Source organism: Vipera berus (genome assembly GCF_964194415.1).
Source record: "Vipera berus genome assembly, chromosome: 1".
In the NCBI taxonomy this organism is placed as follows: Eukaryota; Metazoa; Chordata; class Lepidosauria; order Squamata; family Viperidae; genus Vipera; species Vipera berus.
The window spans coordinates 123,760,122-123,778,916 of NC_138202.1; the positions used below are offsets into that span (position 1 = coordinate 123,760,122).

At 38.9% G+C, this 18,795-nt stretch overlaps 1 protein-coding gene across 5 annotated transcripts in view; it reads right to left on the reverse strand.

Annotated features, from left to right (window-relative positions):
- The window catches only part of LOC308679535 (keratin, type II cytoskeletal 8-like), a 33,383-nt gene that overhangs the window by 12,323 nt on the left and 2,265 nt on the right, over window positions 1-18,795 (reverse strand). For 2 of the 5 annotated variants that reach the window (XR_014028796.1, XM_081346755.1), the window contains exons 2-8: window positions 17,310-17,518; window positions 15,933-15,993; window positions 14,032-14,127; window positions 13,614-13,778; window positions 12,258-12,383; window positions 10,977-11,197; window positions 10,190-10,239 (exon numbers count right to left, since the gene is read on the reverse strand). Coding sequence is in view for 2 of the 5 variants with exons in the window: in XM_081346755.1 (XP_081202881.1) it covers window positions 10,190-10,239; window positions 10,977-11,197; window positions 12,258-12,383; window positions 13,614-13,778; window positions 14,032-14,127; window positions 15,933-15,993; window positions 17,310-17,518 (928 nt within the window). In the remaining 3 variants the exon portion in view is untranslated. Of the gene's footprint in view, window positions 1-7,108; window positions 7,467-7,668; window positions 7,818-10,189; window positions 10,240-10,976; window positions 11,198-12,257; window positions 12,384-13,613; window positions 13,779-14,031; window positions 14,128-15,932; window positions 15,994-17,309; window positions 17,519-18,795 lie in introns of those variants that run through there. The other 3 variants (XR_014028797.1, XR_014028798.1, XM_081346754.1) reach the window with 3 other exon arrangements.

Sequence of the window (18,795 nt, forward strand, 5' to 3'; positions counted from 1 at the left end):
GTTGGGAGAGACTGTAATTAGATATAGCAAAAAGACATAGGAAATGCTTTAGTATGATAACAGATATCTCAGCCGAAGGGATTTTCATACAGATTTTAGGTGTTATCTTTTCCCATATAGATAATAATTCACTTCTTGTGTAGTTATTTTGGAAATATCTATGAGTTTTATTCTTATGAAAAATATTTCAAGTCCTGCTTCCACCTTCAGCTGTTTGTTACAGTTCTCAGAGCTTTCAAGGTCATCCAGCTGACTGCTTATCTATGTCTTGTCTTTGTGCCAGGTCTATCCCAGGGATAATATACTAAAGAATTTTATCTCTATTTCGCCACTAGATGTCACTCTCTTCTGAGTAATAGAAGTTTAAATTGAAAGTTATTCATAAGATTAGTCTCATTCAGTTATTTCCAAGTGCAAATTAATAATTTTGACAGTTGATCAAATTTAGCAAAACAATGACTTTATATTACTCATGGTTTATTATTCTGTATTCTCTATTCCCATCCCTCTTAAAGTTTTCTTCCTGCTGATTTTGTTTGTCTGGTAGGGTGGAGGGAAAGTTCTCTTCCTCCAGTCAAACCTGGGGAGTTCTTGCTTTGGGAGAAATTATCTATTCCAGGGAATAGTGTTAAAAATGGTAGAGAGAAAGAGGCTCTTCTTACCCAGTTCCACAACACACTGTTATTGATCCACTTGTAGGGATAATCCTGCCCTTCCCGGGTATCAGTAGCTCTTGGACAGACTGCATATATGCGGTCCGTCTTTCTTCTGTGGGTTTGGGGGGATTTCCTTGGATCAAATGGGCTGACCGCCATCCTCCCATGATCGAGGGTCCCCTCCTTTCTTGTCGCCTCTCCGGGGCAACTTTTGGCCCTTTGGGGCTCCCCTGGCAGAAGGAAATCAGCTGTGGGGTGCGGAGCTTCGCTCTCCCTACATCTGTATCGCTATGATGTCAAACCGGAAGTCCTAGCTATCAATGATGAAAGCTTTTACACATCCAAATTTAGTTAAATTTGAAAACTCTTTTAACATGTAAGGATATTCTGAATACAGATAGGAAATTAAAATCTAAACAAGAGTTAGAAAATGAGGGCATTGACTTATCATGGCGGCCCCGATTGCAAATGACAGAAATGTTAAAGCATATGGCTTTTATAAAGATCAGACAATGTTTGATCAGGTGTTGTTCACTTCTGATGAAAAATAATTAAAAAATTGTATAATTTTCTATTGAATTTAGAAATGGAAGATGAACAAGTGAAAGAAACGATTATATCAGCAAAAAACTTTGGACATAACATAGAATTAGAGAAACAGCAAAATGTTTGGGAAAGAAATTACAAACTGACAATGGCAACTTCATATGAAGAAAACTTATATAAAATGTTTTATAGATGGTATTTTCCACCTGTTAGATTAGCAAAAATGTTTAAAAATATGTCTAGCAAATGTTGGAAATGTAACCAAAATCCTGGTACATATTATCACTTGTGGTGGACATGTGTAAAAGAAAAAAAATATTGGACTAAAGTACATACCTGGTTAGAAAAAATGTTAGGCCTCTCATTTTAAAGACCATTGTTCATATTGAAAACTAAATAGATGCTGACACCTAGTGGCAGATGAAGATTATGACAGCTATGATTTCCATAGACAACTTGCCAAAACCTGGGAAAAGCTAATCTGTGTTTGTGAACTTCAAAGCTTTAATAATAAAGAACAGCTGTGACAAAAAAGAGAGAGACAACAATCTGGGCTGCAGATGGAGAATTATAAACTTTAGGGGAAAAAATCTTTTTTGAACTCTTTGGATTACAAATATCTATTTAACCGGGACTCTAAAGCTATTTGCAGATAAGAAGGAAAACTTCAACTTTTGGCCATCATGGATCAGAGACATGTAGACAGAACACACAAAACATAAATACCTCTCAGGAGGAGATATATGTTGTTGTTGTTGTTGTTAGCTGCGAAGTCGTGTCCGACCCATCGCGACCCTATGGACAACATTCCTCCAGGCCTTCCTGTCCTCTACCATCTTCTGGAGTCCATTTAAGCTCACGCCTACTGCTTCAGTAACTCCATCCAGCCACCTCATTCTCTGTCGTCCCCTTCTTCTATTGCCCTCGATCTTTCCCAGCATTAGGCTCTTCTCCAGCGAGTCCTTCCTTCTCATTAGGTGGCCAAAGTACTTGAGTTTTAGCTTCAGGATCTGGCCTTCTAAAGAGCAGTCAGGAATGATCTCCTCTAGGACTGACCGGTTTGATCGCCTTGCGGTCCAAGGGACTCGCAGGAGTCTTCTCCAGCACCACAGTTCAAAGGCCTCAATTCTTTGGCGCTCAGCCTTTCTTATGGTCCAACTTTCACTGCCATACATTGCAACTGGGAAGACCATAGCCTTGACTATACGCACTTTTGTTGACAGGGTGATGTCTCTGCTTTTTAGTGTGCTGTCTAGATTTGCCATGGCTTTCCTCCCCAGGAGCAAGCGTCTTTTAATTTTTTGGCTACAGTCCCCATCTGCAGTGATCTTGGAGCCCAGGAAAATAAAATCTGTCACTACCTCCATTTCTTCCCCATCTATTTGCCAGGAATTGAGAGGGCCAGATGCCATGATCTTGGTTTTCTTAATGTTAAGTTTCAACCCAAGTTTTGCACTCTCCTTCTTCACCTGCAACAAGAGGCTCTTTAGTTCTTCTTCACTTTCTGCCATTAGAGTGGTATCATCTGCGTATCTTAGGTTGTTGATATTTCTTCCGGCAATCTTAATTCCAACTTTTGATTCATCTAGCCCTGCCTTTCTCATGATGTGCTCTGCATATAAGTTAAATAGGCAGGGCGACAGTATACAGCCTTGCCGGACTCCTTTCCCAATTTTGAACCAATCAGTGGTTCCGTGTCCAGTTCTCACTGTTGCTTCTTGACCCGCATATAGGTTTCTCAAGAGACAAATAAGATGGTCTGGTACTCCCATCTCTTTAAGAACTTGCCACAGTTTGTTATGATCCACACAGTCAAATGCTTTAGCATAGTCAATGAAGCAGAAGTAGATGTTTTTCTGGAACTCCCTAGCTTTCTCCATGATCCAGCGTATGTTGGCAATTTGATCTCTAGTTCCTCTGCCTCTTCGAAATCCTGCCTGCACTTCTGGTAGTTCTCGATCCACATACTGCTGAAGTCTAGCTTGTAGGATTTTAAGCATGACTTTACTAGCATGAGAAATGAGTGCAATGGTGCGATAGTTTGAACATTCTTTGGCACTGCCTTTCTTTGGAATTGGAATGTAAACTGATCTTTTCCAATCCTGTGGCCATTGTTGAGTTTTCCAAATTTGCTGGCAAATTGAGTGTAGCACTTTTACTGCATTGTCTTTTAAGATTTTGAATAGCTCAGCTGGAATACTGTCACTTCCACTAGCTTTGTTGTTGCTCAGCTTTTCTAAGGCCCACTTCACTTCACATTCTAGGATGTCTGGCTCGAGGTCAGTGACCACCTCATTGTGATTATCAGGGACGTTAAGCTCATTCTTGTATAGTTCTTCTGTGTAATTTTGCCACCTCTTCTTAATCTCTTCTGCCTCGGTTAGGTCCCTGCCATTTTGGTCCTTTATCATGCCCATTTTTGCATTAAACGTTCCCTTCATTTCTCCAATTTTCTTGAAAAGATCTCTGGTCCTCCCTATTCTATTGTTTTCTTCTATTTCTTTGCACTGTTCATTTAAGAAGGCATTCTTATCTCTTCTAGCTATTCTCTGGAATTCTGCATTCAATTGGGTGTATCTTTCTTTTTCTCCCTTGCCTTTCGCTTCCCTCCTTTCCTCAGCTATTTGCAAAGCTTCCTCAGACAGCCATTTTGCTTTCTTGCATTTCTTTTTCTTTGGGATGGTTTTGGTTGCTACCTGTTGTACAATGTCGCGAACCTCTGTCCATAGTTCTTCAGGCACTCTGTCTATCAGATCTAATTCCTTAAATCTATTTGTCACCTCTACTGTATATTCAACAGGGATATGATTTAATTCATACCTGAGTGGCCTAGTGCTTTTCCCTACTTTCTTCAGTTTAAGCCTAAACTTCCCAAGGAGAAGCTCATGGTCTGAGCCACAGTCAGCTCCTGGTCTTGTTTTTACTGACTGTATAGAGCTTCTCCATCTTTGGCTGCAGAGCATATAGTCAATCTGATTTCTGTGTTGACCATCTGGTGATGTCCATGTGTAGAGCCGTCTCTTGGGTTGTTGGAAAAGAGTGTTTGCTATGACCATCGTATTCTCTTGACAGAATTCTATCAGCCTGTGCCCTGCTTCATTTTGCACTCCAAGGCCAAACTTGCCTGTTATTCCAGTTATCTTTTGGCTTCCTACTTTAGCATTCCAATCCCCCATGATGATAAGAACATCATTTTTTGGTGTTAGTTCTATAAGGTGCTGTAGTGCTTCATAGAACTGGTCAATTTCATCCTCTTCAGCACTGGTGGTTGGGGCATAGACCTGGACTACTGTGATATTGAATGGTTTGCCTTGGATTCGATATATAGCGTACTGCAATTAATTCAAATAACACTGAGTTCAATTCACAAAGAAATCCAAAATAACCTTAAAAATACAAATCAATCTATCTCTAAGTTAACTTTACAACAACAAAAAAATTCCAGGAAACAACAACAGAGAAGGAGCAGACAAAACAAATAAGTGGACATAAAATTGAAAATAGAGACTCAAAGATGGAACTTAACAAAGCAACATAATTTAATCCTTGTGGGGGGGAAATTACAAGAAATGGGAAAAAACAACTCATCCCTTAAGACTACAAAATAAATCTGAGGACAAAAAAAACAGATTGGATAAAACGGAATGCAGAGATGTTGAAAACATCAGAGAGAAAGGAAGTGATAAGAGAAGCAAAGAAGGAGAAATAGATTTTCAAGAAATATAGAAAGGCAAAAGCCTCATATAAAGACACTTTCTTTGATTTACTTCTTATATCTATAGCAACAGTCATGACTATATGGGAAAACTTTTTGATTCAGCAAAACACATTGATCAAGAAAGATACCGGTCAAAGGAAAAGGATCAAAGTGAAAATTAAGAAAATAAACGATGGGGTCTACCAGAGAGAATATTTTAAAAAAGAAATATTTGTTTGAATATGGTTAAAGAAATAGAAAAGATTCTGAATACATATGTCATTCTAGGAGAGATGAATTCCTTAAATAATACTGTGTGCTTTTTTCCCTCCTTTTTATTTTATTTCATGATATAAGTAATATGATACTGCTGAAGTGGCCTAAATGAAGGAAATGTTTTAGATAAATAAATGTGTGTGAATTTAGGGAAATTATAATGTATAAAAAAAGAAAAACAATGTTTTAAATAAGAGTTAAATTAGACGACTAGGCACATTAAATGGAATATTTAAAGATTAAATATATTTTAATCATGGTTAAAAAGAATAAGAAATTTTGGAATGAATATATATTAGTTTAGGAGGAATATATATATTAAGTAGTATTTTACTTTTTATCTTTCTTTACTCTTGCTCTCTTTTCCTTTTCTTTATTGTTTTTACCTATTCTGTAAAAGTATTGAGATGGTTTATATGGGAAAAATGGACCTAAATCTTTAAATGTAATTAACTGTTGAGAAAATCTTAACCAGCAAGAATACTTTGAACTTTATGGGAGAAACAAATCTAAATAAGGACTGTAACAGGATATAAGTTGAGGCACCCAGAATGATTAGATAGAAAAGAAATATTATATTGATGTGATCATTATTTCTAGGAATATTGGGAAAAACCATGTATGTAACTTATTTATCAAAATAATAAGAACTGTATTATTTCAAGGTTTGCAAAGAAGACATTTTGGGGAAAAGGGGAAATCAACTAATGTACTATGTGGATTATGCATTATAGAAACCAATTGTTAATGATTTTTCTTTACAAATGTAAACCCAGCAAACACACTGTTTACCAACTATTGATTTATGTTTTAAAAAATCAATAAAATATATGAAAAAAAGAAAAAAATGTTAGGAAAACGGTTTAAACCTGAACTTTTTCTGGCATAATGCCAGAAAAGTTTGATAAATAAAATGTATATTTAACATCACATGTATTAACTGCAGTGAGGATTGTATTTGCTCAGCACTGGAAAAATGAGATAACACCATCAGCGATAATTAAGAAAATATTGGACTGTGCGGAAATGGCCAGACTCACACTGAGAATCAAAGGAAAAGAAGATACAGTTTACTTTCAGACATGGAACTTATTTTATCAGTGGTTGGAAAAGCGGGATAGAGAGTAAGAACTTAATCTTTATGACTAGGCAAAATCAACCCAGACAACACATTGTTTATTAAGCACAAATGAATTGTAATGACAGAAAACTAATAAAATACTTTTTTTAAAAAAAAAGATATCTCAGCAGAAGGAATGCTATTCATCAATACATAGATATGTATTTTTCCCCTTTAGCTACTTCCTGGTATAATCGCCAGGCTTCTTTTTTGTGGCAGAAATTTTCACTCTCCTTTGAATCTGAGAATTTGTGCTCTTGGCACAATTCTTTGTATATGTCTCACTTAGAAAGATCAAAACTTCCTTAATACAAGCGGAGAATAAATGTATGATACAAACTATGAAAGGAAGTCAGTATTTGGGGTTGAGCAATGACGCAGGGACGCGGTGGCTCAGTGGGTTAGGACGCTGAGCTTGTCAATCAGAAGGTCGGCAGTTTGGCGGGTCGAATCCCGAGTGCCGCGTAACAGAGTGAGCGCCTGTTACTCGTCCCAGCTTCTGCCAACCTAGCAGTTCGAAAGCACATAAAAATGCAAGTAGAAAAATAGGGACCACTACGGTGGGAAGGTAACAGCACTCCGTGCGCCTTTGGCGTCTAGTCATGCCAGCCACATGACCACGGAGACATCCTCTGACAAGCGCTGGCTCTTCAGCTTTGAAACAGAGATGAGCACCAGCCCCTAGAGTTGGAAACGACTAGCACGCATGTGCGGGGGAACCTTTACCTTTACCTTTAATGATGTGCATAGGCCTGCTGACAGAACTCATGCAACATACTGAGTCCAATGACACATTTTTTTCAGGAGCTTTAATGTAAATTGGTAAACAGAACATATTATCTGCATCATTTTATTGGCAAAGTCAAACTGAGCCATTGTAGCTTGAAAAAGAGATAGCACTGCATGGGAGAAAATGTGGAGGTATATTAAGTAGGTTATCACTAGAGGCTACAAAAACAATCAGTTTTATGTATTTAAGATACATTGACTTTTTGCTGCTTCTATTACAGTCATTTCTCTGAAAAATGACTGGCCTCTGAAATGACTTTCCCATCCTTGGTCTCAATGGTCTTGATCATCAAAGGCCTCTTCAATGAGCTGCTGTCAGAGACCCAAATCCCTGCAGCTCCAATGTGAGAGGGAAGGGCGATCCCCTGAGTCAGGCGTCCAGCTGCAGAAGCAATGGATGGATTTCAGAATTTGATCGAGAGATCAGAAGAGGAGGAAGGCCTTAATGGAGAAGTTTTTGATTGGCTTACCAAAACCATTTGTCAGAAGAAGAAGCGAGAGAACTCATGCAAATAAGTCAGCCAGACCAATATAACCAAAACCCCACAAAACAACAACAAAAAACCCCCAAAAGGTCAACTGACCGCATGCAATAAGCAAGAGTTTGCTTAAAATTTCCTTCTCCATTCTCCAGTCTTCAAATCTGTTGTGTTTCAATTGTTACTATCCTAAACTATGTTGATTGGGCTGGCATTGATGGAAGTTGTTTTCCAATACACCTGCTGAGCGGCTTCTTGGAGAAAGGTGGTTTTGGCAGAGAAAGTCAAATGCAGGCAATAATTTCAGACTGAGAAATATTTAATCAAACACTGATTCTTGAAACATGGACACTCTACATGACTCACAGAAGAATCTAGAGTCTGGTCCATAATCTCAAATGGGCAATGCAGAGAAGTTAGCATTAGCATTATTGAACAATCAAAAGATAAGATGAATGAGATTTAAAGGATTATTTTGCACTATAATAATAATAATACAATAATACATTCCAATTCTTGAAAGAACACTTTAATGGTAAATGCATGCGGTATGAAATAGCAGCAAAGAATGCTACATGGAAGGTCTTGGCTTCACTTATTTCATTTAGTAACAGAAGGCTAAGTGGCTGGCAATTCTATTATTTCTAATTCCATGGACATGCACCAAGTCAGATTCAGAGGTGGAACAAATACCTATAATTCTACATTGGGCTAATTTGCCATTCACTCTTAGGATGAAATCTGCAACTTCCATCTTTGAATTCAGACTGTTAAAATTCAAAATTCACATGTTTTACATTTGTTTGCATCTCCTGTTTATTTTGATGTTTGCTGGTTTCAAACGTTGACTGTTAAATACTACTTCCCATTAAATACTACTTCCCATAACATTACATGTCCTCCATTAAATGCCATCAATATATAGCAGTGGTTTTTCACCTATGTTTTGGAGACTTGAGAAGCTGTCCTAAAAATTTAACAGCAGTACTTCAATGAGCTAATAATTGATAAACATCTCTCAAAATCATGTTGACCAGCACAACAGATATTTTTCTACAATGTATAAGGAACAACTTTCCAGTAGATAATGATGATGCTTAAGTAGATAGAATAGGATTATTCCCCAGATAATCCTCCATCATGTGCAAGATCTGTTTGAAAGCTTAATGTTAACTACTGCCACTGTTTATCACTGATCACTAGCGCTAAGCCATATTGCATACCAATTTTTGAACTTGAAAATTAAATGTCATTACAGCATACAGTAAGTGGTACCACTAACCAGCTAAGCATACACATTCTTTTCACTTATAGAAACTGTACTATGAACATTCTGTTAATGTTCATTCCTCAAACAGTTGCAATGTTTGGGAACATTTTGTGATACTGAACTCAGAGAGTCAGTTTCAGAAGCCTGTGTGCTACAAGTAGGATATAATATACATTGCTACTATTTCCACTGTGGAAATTCTTTTTTGTCAGATTGCAATTCTTGATATAGCTGTCCTATAATTATACTTTTCCTTGGTTCATCTAGAAATATAACACATACAAGCCATGCCTGTGGTATTATTAGTATTTTGGATGTATTGAGATAAAGGCATATGGAAAAGAAATGCTTCTATAGTTCTTTGTTCCTTTTGATTTTCAGGCATTTTATGAATTCAGAGTTTATTCTTGTGCAAGACTTGTTTAATTACACCTAGATCAAAGTGGCATTAGAAAACACCCCGCAACTATACTTATTCTCACACTTAACTTTTTCTTCCTCGAAAGGGGTAATGGAGGATTTTAAAGGATTTGTTCTGTAGTATTCTATATGGTGAAATCATATTTACTCATATCCTATTAATAAATCTGGGTTGAAACTGGAAAGTAGATTAATTACAGTTTCCAAATGTTCTTTCTCGATGTTCTAATAAAAGTGTGATTGCATTTCAAGTTGTGTAATAGACCAGTAACTGCAGTCATAATCTGGGTTGAATGAGTAAGCATCTTTTAATTTGTTTAAACCAAAATACATGGTTTTGTAAACTATTTAAAAGCCTTAGCAGCTTTCTTCTATGAATTAATTACTGGTAGGCCATGGAAAACTTGAGAAGACTAGTATTAAGTGAGTGTTCTTATTTATTGATACATGAATATGTTTGGGAGACAAGAGAGTAACAGTCCAAAAGCATATTTTTATTCAAAGTGTTGGTGCTGACTATTTAAAAAGGTATTCTGAGGGGGTTTTAATTTAACTTTAAATTTTAATTTGTTTTAATTGTGGGCTAGTCTTAATTTAATTCTATTTTAATTGTATTTATTTGTATTGTTTTAATTCGCCCTGTAAACCGCCCTGAGTCCTTCGGGAATAGGGCGGTATATAAAATCAATTAAATAAATAAATAAATAAATCTAACCCATAATTTAAAATTCAGGGATATGGAATGGCAAAAGTGGCGAAAGAAGATTTTAGGTAAGCCTTTGCCCTCAATTTGTTTCAGTTTTACCCAGGTGAAACTCAGGACACTGCAAAAAGCTCACAGAGAATTGGGAGGAAGAATAAAGCTTCCACAAGAGCAAAAACCTCAGAGGGAGAAAAGTCAGTATCTCAACCCATCAGAACAGGAAGACAGCTTACCTAACTTGTTAATGGCATTGACCTGTTGTGGTGGAACCTGACCAACCATCCTAGGAGAAGAAAAAAGGATCTTTTTGAGTTGGGAAATATGTGAAAGACAGCACGGCTTCTTTTGGAGAAAAAGCCTTATCTTACTTATATAGCCAGTTAAAAAAAAGGTCCTATGTCCAGTTTTGGGAACATCCAAGAAGGACTGGGAAAATATGTCTGAAACCTTGGAGAACTGCATTAGAAAATGCTCTCCTAAAGTGCTCTCGTTGTCCCATCCCAAATGACAGTGACAATCTAGATTCACATCTATATTTCTGCTACTTTGTTCTTCAACGATTCAAACCATTTGTGCCCTGATCGCCTTTCTGCAGTGCACTTTTTGCTGCTTCTGACGGCTTTAATCTGCACGTTCATACGTTTGCAAGCCAGCACATGGCAGCATCAAAGGGCCTATCCTAAGCAACGTTCCATCTACAGAAACCATTTTTTTCTTAGATCAACCTGCCTCAAAATGTTATCCTCCAGCAATACCTGGAAACTGACACCCATCCTTTGGGGAGGGCCCTAGGCTGAAGAAATTTGCCCTAGGCCAGGGGTAGGCAACCTCGGCTCTTTTATGACTCATGGACTTCAACTCCCAGAATTCCTGAGTCAGCATAGCTGACTCAGGAATTCTGGGAGTTGAAGTCCATGAATCATAAAAGAGCCGAGGTTGCCTACCCCTGCCCTAGGCGATCAAGTGCAGAGGAACCAATTCATACCCATGCACGAAAAGTCCAAGCTCACACTTGCTTACCGGTTTTCTTCTCCTTCTAGCAGCTTTCTGTAGGTGGCAATTTCTATATCAAGGGCCAGCTTGAGATTCATCAGTTCCTGGTATTCTCTCATCTTGGTGGCCATGTCATGTTTGGCTTGCTTCAGTGCCTCCTGCAGATCTTGGGCCGTACTTTTAGCACTTTGCACAGCCTGCTCTCCTTGTTCTTCTGCCGAAGCCACGGCATTTTCCAGATTGGCTCGCTGGGCAGGAGGAGGAAACAGGGACATTTCAGTTTCCACTGTCTCGATGGGAAGCCTTATGGAGAGCTCAGCAACTAAGAAAGAGGCAGCAAGGGCTCAGAAGCAAAGCCTCTCTCTCTAAGTACGGTGGGGAAAAACCTGGCCTCTTTTGAGCTGCAGCGGCTTGCCTTCCATTCCGCAAGGCTATTGTGAATAGCCAAGAAGACTGTGAAGAAGTTTCAAGGGAAATAACCTCCCAACGAAGAAGCAGCTAAAAGTCAGCCAAGAAGCCAGCACTGGCTGCAGTCACTGTATTGAACCCAAACTTGTGCAGCTTTTTTCCCCAGCTGAGAGCTGTACTTGATCTTTGAATGGTATGGCCATATTTGCCTTCCAAAAAGCGATAGGACCAATGGTTACTTCCAATCTATTTAATAATATTTGCCTTTGTCACATTAGCAAATATTATTGGCAATTGCTGTTAGAAGGGAATAGCAATTTCTTTGTTTTATATCTCACAGGAGCTCACCACAATTTACACAAGGATCACTCATCATTTTATCTTCCTAAGAACCCTCAAGTGCTTGGGCCAAAATTGCTCAGCAAGTTTCCATAGCTGAATAGACTCTGCATCCAAGACTTCGGAGGCACAGAGGTGGTTTATCTCTATGCCTATTCCAAACTAGACAAACCACACCACAGCTTCACACAATTTATCAGCCCAAATACCATTTTGGGTTAGAAGGCCTCTGGAATGAAATGCTGGCCTCCTGGCCACAAGATTCATCTAGTAATGGAGGAGAGTAAAATTTAACAGCTGGTGCTTTTGAGAAGCCTGTCCCAGTAATAAGAAATTGCTCCGTCTTGTGTTTTATTTTTAAAAAAGGAGAAGACAGTTGTAGCTGGACAAATTAAAACCAGATAGGAAGATTGTAACAGAAGAGATGAACTGTTGGCTGGATCCCAGAATGGGTTGCAGGTAGAGTCTCTGTGGCATTTCCCTGCCACCCTTGTGTGTTCTCTGTTGTTATGAATATTTCTGGTTAAGACGTGTGATTCTGTCTAGAGACTGGCACCTTACCTGATTCTTTAAGGCCTCAATTTCTCCATTGACATGCTGGGCATAGCGAGTCAATTCGGCAATTTGACCTTTGATGCTTTTCATCTCATCATTACGTTTCTGAGTTTGCCTTACAATGTCATCAATCTGGAAGGAAAGAGAGGGGTAAACAGGAATCACTATGATAGCATATTCTGAGGAGTAAGAGGCAGGGACCACAGCAAGAATACCAGGTCTCAGGTAGCCAAACACATAGGAAGATTTCCCACTTTCAGATCTTCCAGATGTGTGGGATATCGTATCATACTGGATTTCTTCTAGAACAAGCATGGGATAAAATATAGGGCATGGAAGGCATAATCAGAAGTTTCATGAAGTCCTTTCGAATAGTGCAAAAGATTGGGTCCAAGTCATGATGCTACAAACATGTTCAAATACACATATGCCTCGTTATTACAACTAGATGAGGATTGACTGGCAGTAGGGGATCATGCAGCATTATTGGCTCTGAAATATTACAGTACTGGAATGATAGAATTATCCTGATAATTCAGGCATTGGTTGAAGGAGTCAGGTTGGAATTAGGAAAGTTTGTTAAAGGAATAGCCGAGGCAGAAAGTTGCAGCTGTGATTAGTAATGAATGGTGGGACACTATTACCTAGCAACAAGAAAGTTACACATTAGAAGGATGCTGTTAGAAGGATGCTAGCTAAGGCACATAAACTTTGGTAACCTCTAGCTTATTATAATAGTAAATCACATACCTCTTTTGATAAAAAAGCTTATTATCATAAACATGCAGTGTATGAAGAAGGAAGGTAAAGTAGAAAAAAGAATAAAAGAGAACATGTGTCAAGGAACCAATAAGTGGTTCTTACGGTATTAACTTCCTTAATCATAACTGTATAAAATTTATGTTTGTGTATTGTTCGGGGTCTTGGCTTCTTTAGCTGCTGAGACCTTTTTGCTGGAGTACTCCAATAAAAGAAGCTGAAAATGCCATTCCTCATGTTCATTGGCTTCAGTGCCAGGCTAGGACCCATTTTGGGAACAAGTCAGGCCTTACCTAAAGGATTACAGTAGCTTAGCTGAAATAGACCTCTGCTGGTCCTGCAAATCCTTAAATACTTTCCTAGATTCCACTGAGTTGCAAAAGAGTGCCAGATTCTTTTCCTTGTTTCTAGAATCTGATTATGATGTTTATTTGGATCTGAAACTAGTTTGCTTTAATCTTGCAACAGTTTGTGTTCAGAAGCTGAATTTCTCAGTTTAATATTAAAGAGGTAGCAAAATAAGATTGCCCTTTAACCAATGTTTGTATGTGTACGGATGATACTTTCATGATGTGGATGCAGGGAAATAAGTGAACCAGTTACCTTGTTTTTGTACCACTGTTCAGCCTCATCACGACTCTTGACACTCATGGTTTTATATTGTTCTTTCACCTCATCAATTATGTTCTTCATCTCCAGTCCACGGTTGTTGTCCATCTCCACAGTGACCATTGCATTTTGGATCTGAGATTGCAATTCCTTGATTTCCTGGATGGGGGCAGGAAAGGCATAATAAGTTGTGGATGACATTGCAACTGTGTAGCCCATCTGGATGTAGGTGAAGCTTAATCATGAGGCAGAACTCAATCCCAGCCACCGCATTATCTGTTCTTTCCTCAGTGCTCTTGCAAGGAGCTACTAGCAAACAAATGAAAATGAGAGAAAAGTAATGTTTTGGATCATTTTCATTGCCTACAATGAATACATCAGTCATTCGTTCATTTTTGTCTCCGGTACTCACCTCTTCAAAGAGCTGCCTGAGGTATTTGATTTCATTTGTGATGCTCTCCAGCTTGGATTCAACATCTACTTTCTGCAAGTAAATATCATCCAGGTCCTGCCAGAAGAGAAAAGCAGACAGCAGGATTCACCTCTGGACACCTGTCATATTCCTTGAATCTCACTAAGTACTGTATGAGGTGGAGGTTTCCAATTTTTGAGTTAATACGGGCCAAATAAATGATCCTAAACCTTTTGGTGAGCCTCTAACTTCCCTTCAAATCATAATGTTTAATATGTGATTCAAGGGGAGAATTATTAAATGCACACTGTGAATAATCAAAATGATAGTATGTAATTTAGTTATAATTATAGTCATGTTTCATTCAGTCAAATTTAGTTCTTTTCCTGCTCTTTATCCATTTTTCTTATGGTGACCCTAGCTTTTCATGCAAAATTCGGCAAGCCTCCACCTTTTTAACCTTTCCGAAGGTCATCATCACCCAGGTCTTGGGGGCAGAGGGAAGATGTCTGAAGTTGGTTGTGGGGCATGTCAAGGAGATGATTGTGGCACTGGGTTTTTATTTGGGTTTATGTTTTTTATAGTGATTGTGAGCTGCCTAGAGTTGCCTTTTTTTTTAGACGAGCAACTATACAAATCTTTTAAACAAACAAATGCAAGTAGCCTTCGACTTACAACAGTTCATTTAGTGAGCGTTCAAAGTTACAACAGGCATCGAACAACCTGACTTTTGACTTTTTCATATTTATGACCGTTGCAGCATCCCCATGGTCATGTGATCAAAATTTAGATGCTTGGCAACTGACTCGTATTTAAGATGGCGGCAGCGTCCTCTGTGTGTGTGTGTGTGTGTGTGTGTGTGTGTGTGTGTGTGATGTGATATCACTTTTGTAACCTTCTGACAAGCAAAGTCAATGGGAAAGCACATTGATTTGTGCTTCTAGCCGCCCTGAGTCCTTCGGGAGATAGGGCGGCATATAAGTCCCAATAATAAAGAAAGAAAGAAAGAAAGAAAGCCCGATTCACTTAACAGTCGTGTTTTTAATTTAACAACTGCAGTGATTCACTTCACAACTGGGTCAAGAAAGGTTGTAAAATAGGGGAAAAAATCATTTAAGAACTCTTTCTCTTGGCTCAGTTGTGGTCAAGGACTACTTGTACAGTTGCTACTTAAAAAAAAAAAGACTGTACCCTCTCTCATTTAGTACTTTCAGTATTTTAAATAAACAAATGTGGGGATATCATTGCAAACACATATGAGGCAGATATGCAAAGCTGAGTCACAACATTATATTTGAGTAGGGAAACATCTGAGGGCACTGAGCTGCTTGAAGGGATTCAACAGCTTTTTGGGAAAAATACAGTTTCTCCAGATAGCAATTAGCTTGGCTTGGAAACCTGAGCCATTTTGCATATAGCAAAACAATACCCTTTTCAATAGTTCTGGAAACTTGAGCAAAGGTGTGCATTTTCTCCAGTGCGCAGGAGGAAAGAATAGTTGAAGTAAACCTTGCTTAGTTCTCTCTAGCTATTGGTAAATTAAAGGAGAGTGGAAATCAAGTCAGGCTAACTCTGTCTATGTATCTACCAATCTATCCACTTTGTGTGCACTTTTCATATTTCACAGACGGATACACAGTGTGAAAGCAAAAACGTTTAACAGTCCCTCTTCCGTCATAACAACAATCCTCTGTTGTATTGCTCAGAAACAGAAGAAAAAGTAAAGGGAATGGGTGAGTATGGAGAAACAAAAGGAAGCTGGCACCGAAAACAGCTTGAACTCCTCAGGAAAGAAAGTTGTGTTAGTTGGAAGTTGCAGAAGAGGGAAAAACAATCCCCGACTAGTCAATGGTAAGAAGGTCTTGTACCACTAATTTTTAGTGCTCCAGTACTCATTTCACCTTTTTAGTCACCACAAATTCATTTTCCAGTTGGTTACGGTGATTTATTTCCTCTTCGTACCTATAGATTAGAGGACAAGAGACAATCGTGTGAGGTGCTATGGGGAAGAAAGTAATGTCATTGTTGAATGGGCACGTACCAATTACCAGCTTCCTTTTCTCTAGCCTCTCTGTCTTCAAAACATCCAACTTGTACCATTTTATATTAATGTTATAAAATAAATAGGAAACTAGCTATTGATAGTTGTAGCACTGGGAATTCAATAGATCAGGGGTGTCAAACTCAATTTCCTTGAGGGCCGCATCAGCATTGCAGGTGCCCTCAGGGGGCCGGGTGGGCTTGGCCAGGGTGGGCGTGGCCTACTGGGTGGGCGTGGCTAGAGTGCATATGGCCTACTGGGTGGGCGTGACCAGCTCTACATCGTTGGCATCAAGGGTGCCTATGGGGGCCTGGGCAAGAGTGGGACTGATCTGAGGGTCTCTGGCAGAAGGAGGGTCTCTGGGCCAGGGCCAAGGCAGTGGGGGCCATTCCCTCACTGTTTCCAGGATGGCTTCGTGGGCCACATGAAACCACTTCGCGGGCCGGATCTGGCCCCCCGGGCCTTGTGTTTGACATGTCTACAATAGATGGTATACTAAAACTCAACTGAGGTAAAATAGGACTGAACATAAATTGCTTTTCCAAATTCTTCATCTAATGTGCAGGCAGCAAAACGAGCGGGTATTTTTTTCCAGGCAGAAGAATAAATGCTCAACTTCGCAAGGGCACAACCATCACTTAGTCACTGCTACTGAAACCCCCCCCCAAAACAGGAGTTCCCTCATTATATCTTCCCTTGGGATTTAATGGAATGTGGGAAGCCAAATGTCAGTTTTCTCCCAGCATACTGAACTGGAAACAGATAAGCTCTCAAGGTTTCTAAACCTCTGCTAAGTAAAAATGTTCTGTAGAAAAACTAAAGAACTCTGTTGTGTATCAAATACAAGACCTATTTATAAATAAATTATTGTTCAAATTCTTGCATCTCTTTTTCTCATCTATATAATTTAATAGCTAGAAGCTAGTCTCTTCTGGGAAGGAAGGGCAGTTTTAGTTACAGACAGATCTGGTATCAGGCTGTGCACATTTGAAAATCAGTTCTCATGTGCCAATGTGGCTGCAGATGGATTGGTGCACTACCGTTCATTATACTTTCACCCATCCTGAGAACTTTATAACTAAGGACAAACCCACCACATTCTACTCATAAGGTCATTAGAGAGAAAAAATCCTGCCCCCTTGAAAAAAATTCTGAAGTCATGACACACATGTGTACTCATGCATACAAACAGAATATTAAATAGCAAATCTCCCTTTATCTCTCATGATTTGCTCACTGGCTTTTTAGTTCCTCCAGAAGTGTCTGTGTCTGGTCCAGCTCATTTTGTAACTTCATCTTATCTTGATTGAGCATGTCTATCTGCTGCTTAAGGGGCTGGCTGTGGGCTGTCATAATACGCCCCACATTGGATTTGTATTGGTCCTTGCCCTTCAGAAGTTTCAGCTGTGTCTCCAGCACTTTGTTCTGCTGCTCAAGCTTACGTACCTTGGAGAGGGAAAACAGAGAGGTAAAGAAGAAATTAAAAAGAGAGTAATTGGGAAAGGCATTTAAATTTTTTTGATCAAGATGCAGGAGTTTTATTTGGCCATTTATGTATACTCTCACAAATCCACTGTGTGCTGGACTAGTATACATTCATCTGCTCCATTTTATATCTAGTTTAGGAATTAAGAACTGTGTTAGTGGATTCAGCATTACAGGGTTAATACAACCCCCTTAGCAGCATTGTATATGAGAACATGTAGCATTAACAGGGTTAAACGTTATTTCCTCAAGAGCTGTCTTATGGGAACTGTAGTCTAGCTGTATAGTGAATACCATGCTTTCTAGTTAAGTGGGCGGAGCTTTCATAGTTTATGGCAGAACTTCCTGCCTTTGTCTTTGTACTATCTCTCTGGATGAACCTGGCATGTGGCTGAGAATATCAAGCTCCATCTTCAACATGTAACTTTGCACAGGATGGAAAGTTCATCATTTTTTTACCTAATGAGATGGGTTCAAATTACAATCTTGCATTCCGGATGGACCATTGCTGTAACCGTGAGTTATTGACATTGGACGCATGAGAAATAAAGTAGTTTGTTTATTCCCATTTCATTTAAGTTTATTCTGGCTGTTTCAAGAGGGATCAGCATTCACATCTCTACGTGAAACAGAACACACTGTGTAAGTATCTGTGGAATCTGTCATATGAAATTGCTGTTAACCAATTCCAATTATGTACACTTTCCCCACATGTCAGTTAAACTTTAACAGAAGTTATCCTTAGTGAATTGTTGCCATTGGGGTTTTTTTTCTAAACAAAGTCACAACTGGTCCAGAATGTGGTACTACGAACATTTTTGGCCACCCCATTATTCACCTGTGTTACATTGTTGTTGTGTGAGCTATATTTGATTATGATTAAGAGCCATCAAGTTGTTTCAACCCATAACAACCATGTAGTTAGACTTTCTCCATGATTCCTAACTTAGGTTTTTAACCTTGACCTTCAAGCACTTCCAATGAGCCACCCCTGAAGTAATTGTATCTTTCTACCTTGCTGCCGGTTATCCCCTTTTTCTCTTTTCTTCCACCTGTCCCATCATTATAGTCTTCTACAGGAAGATAGCTCTTTGTGCAATGTGTCCAAAGTAGGAAAGTTTGAACCTGATCATTTGCGCCTCAAATCAGAACTCTGGGTTGATTTACTCAATGACCCATTCATTTGTTTTCTTGGCTGTCTACAATACTCCCAGGAGTCTTCTCCAACACCAGAGTTC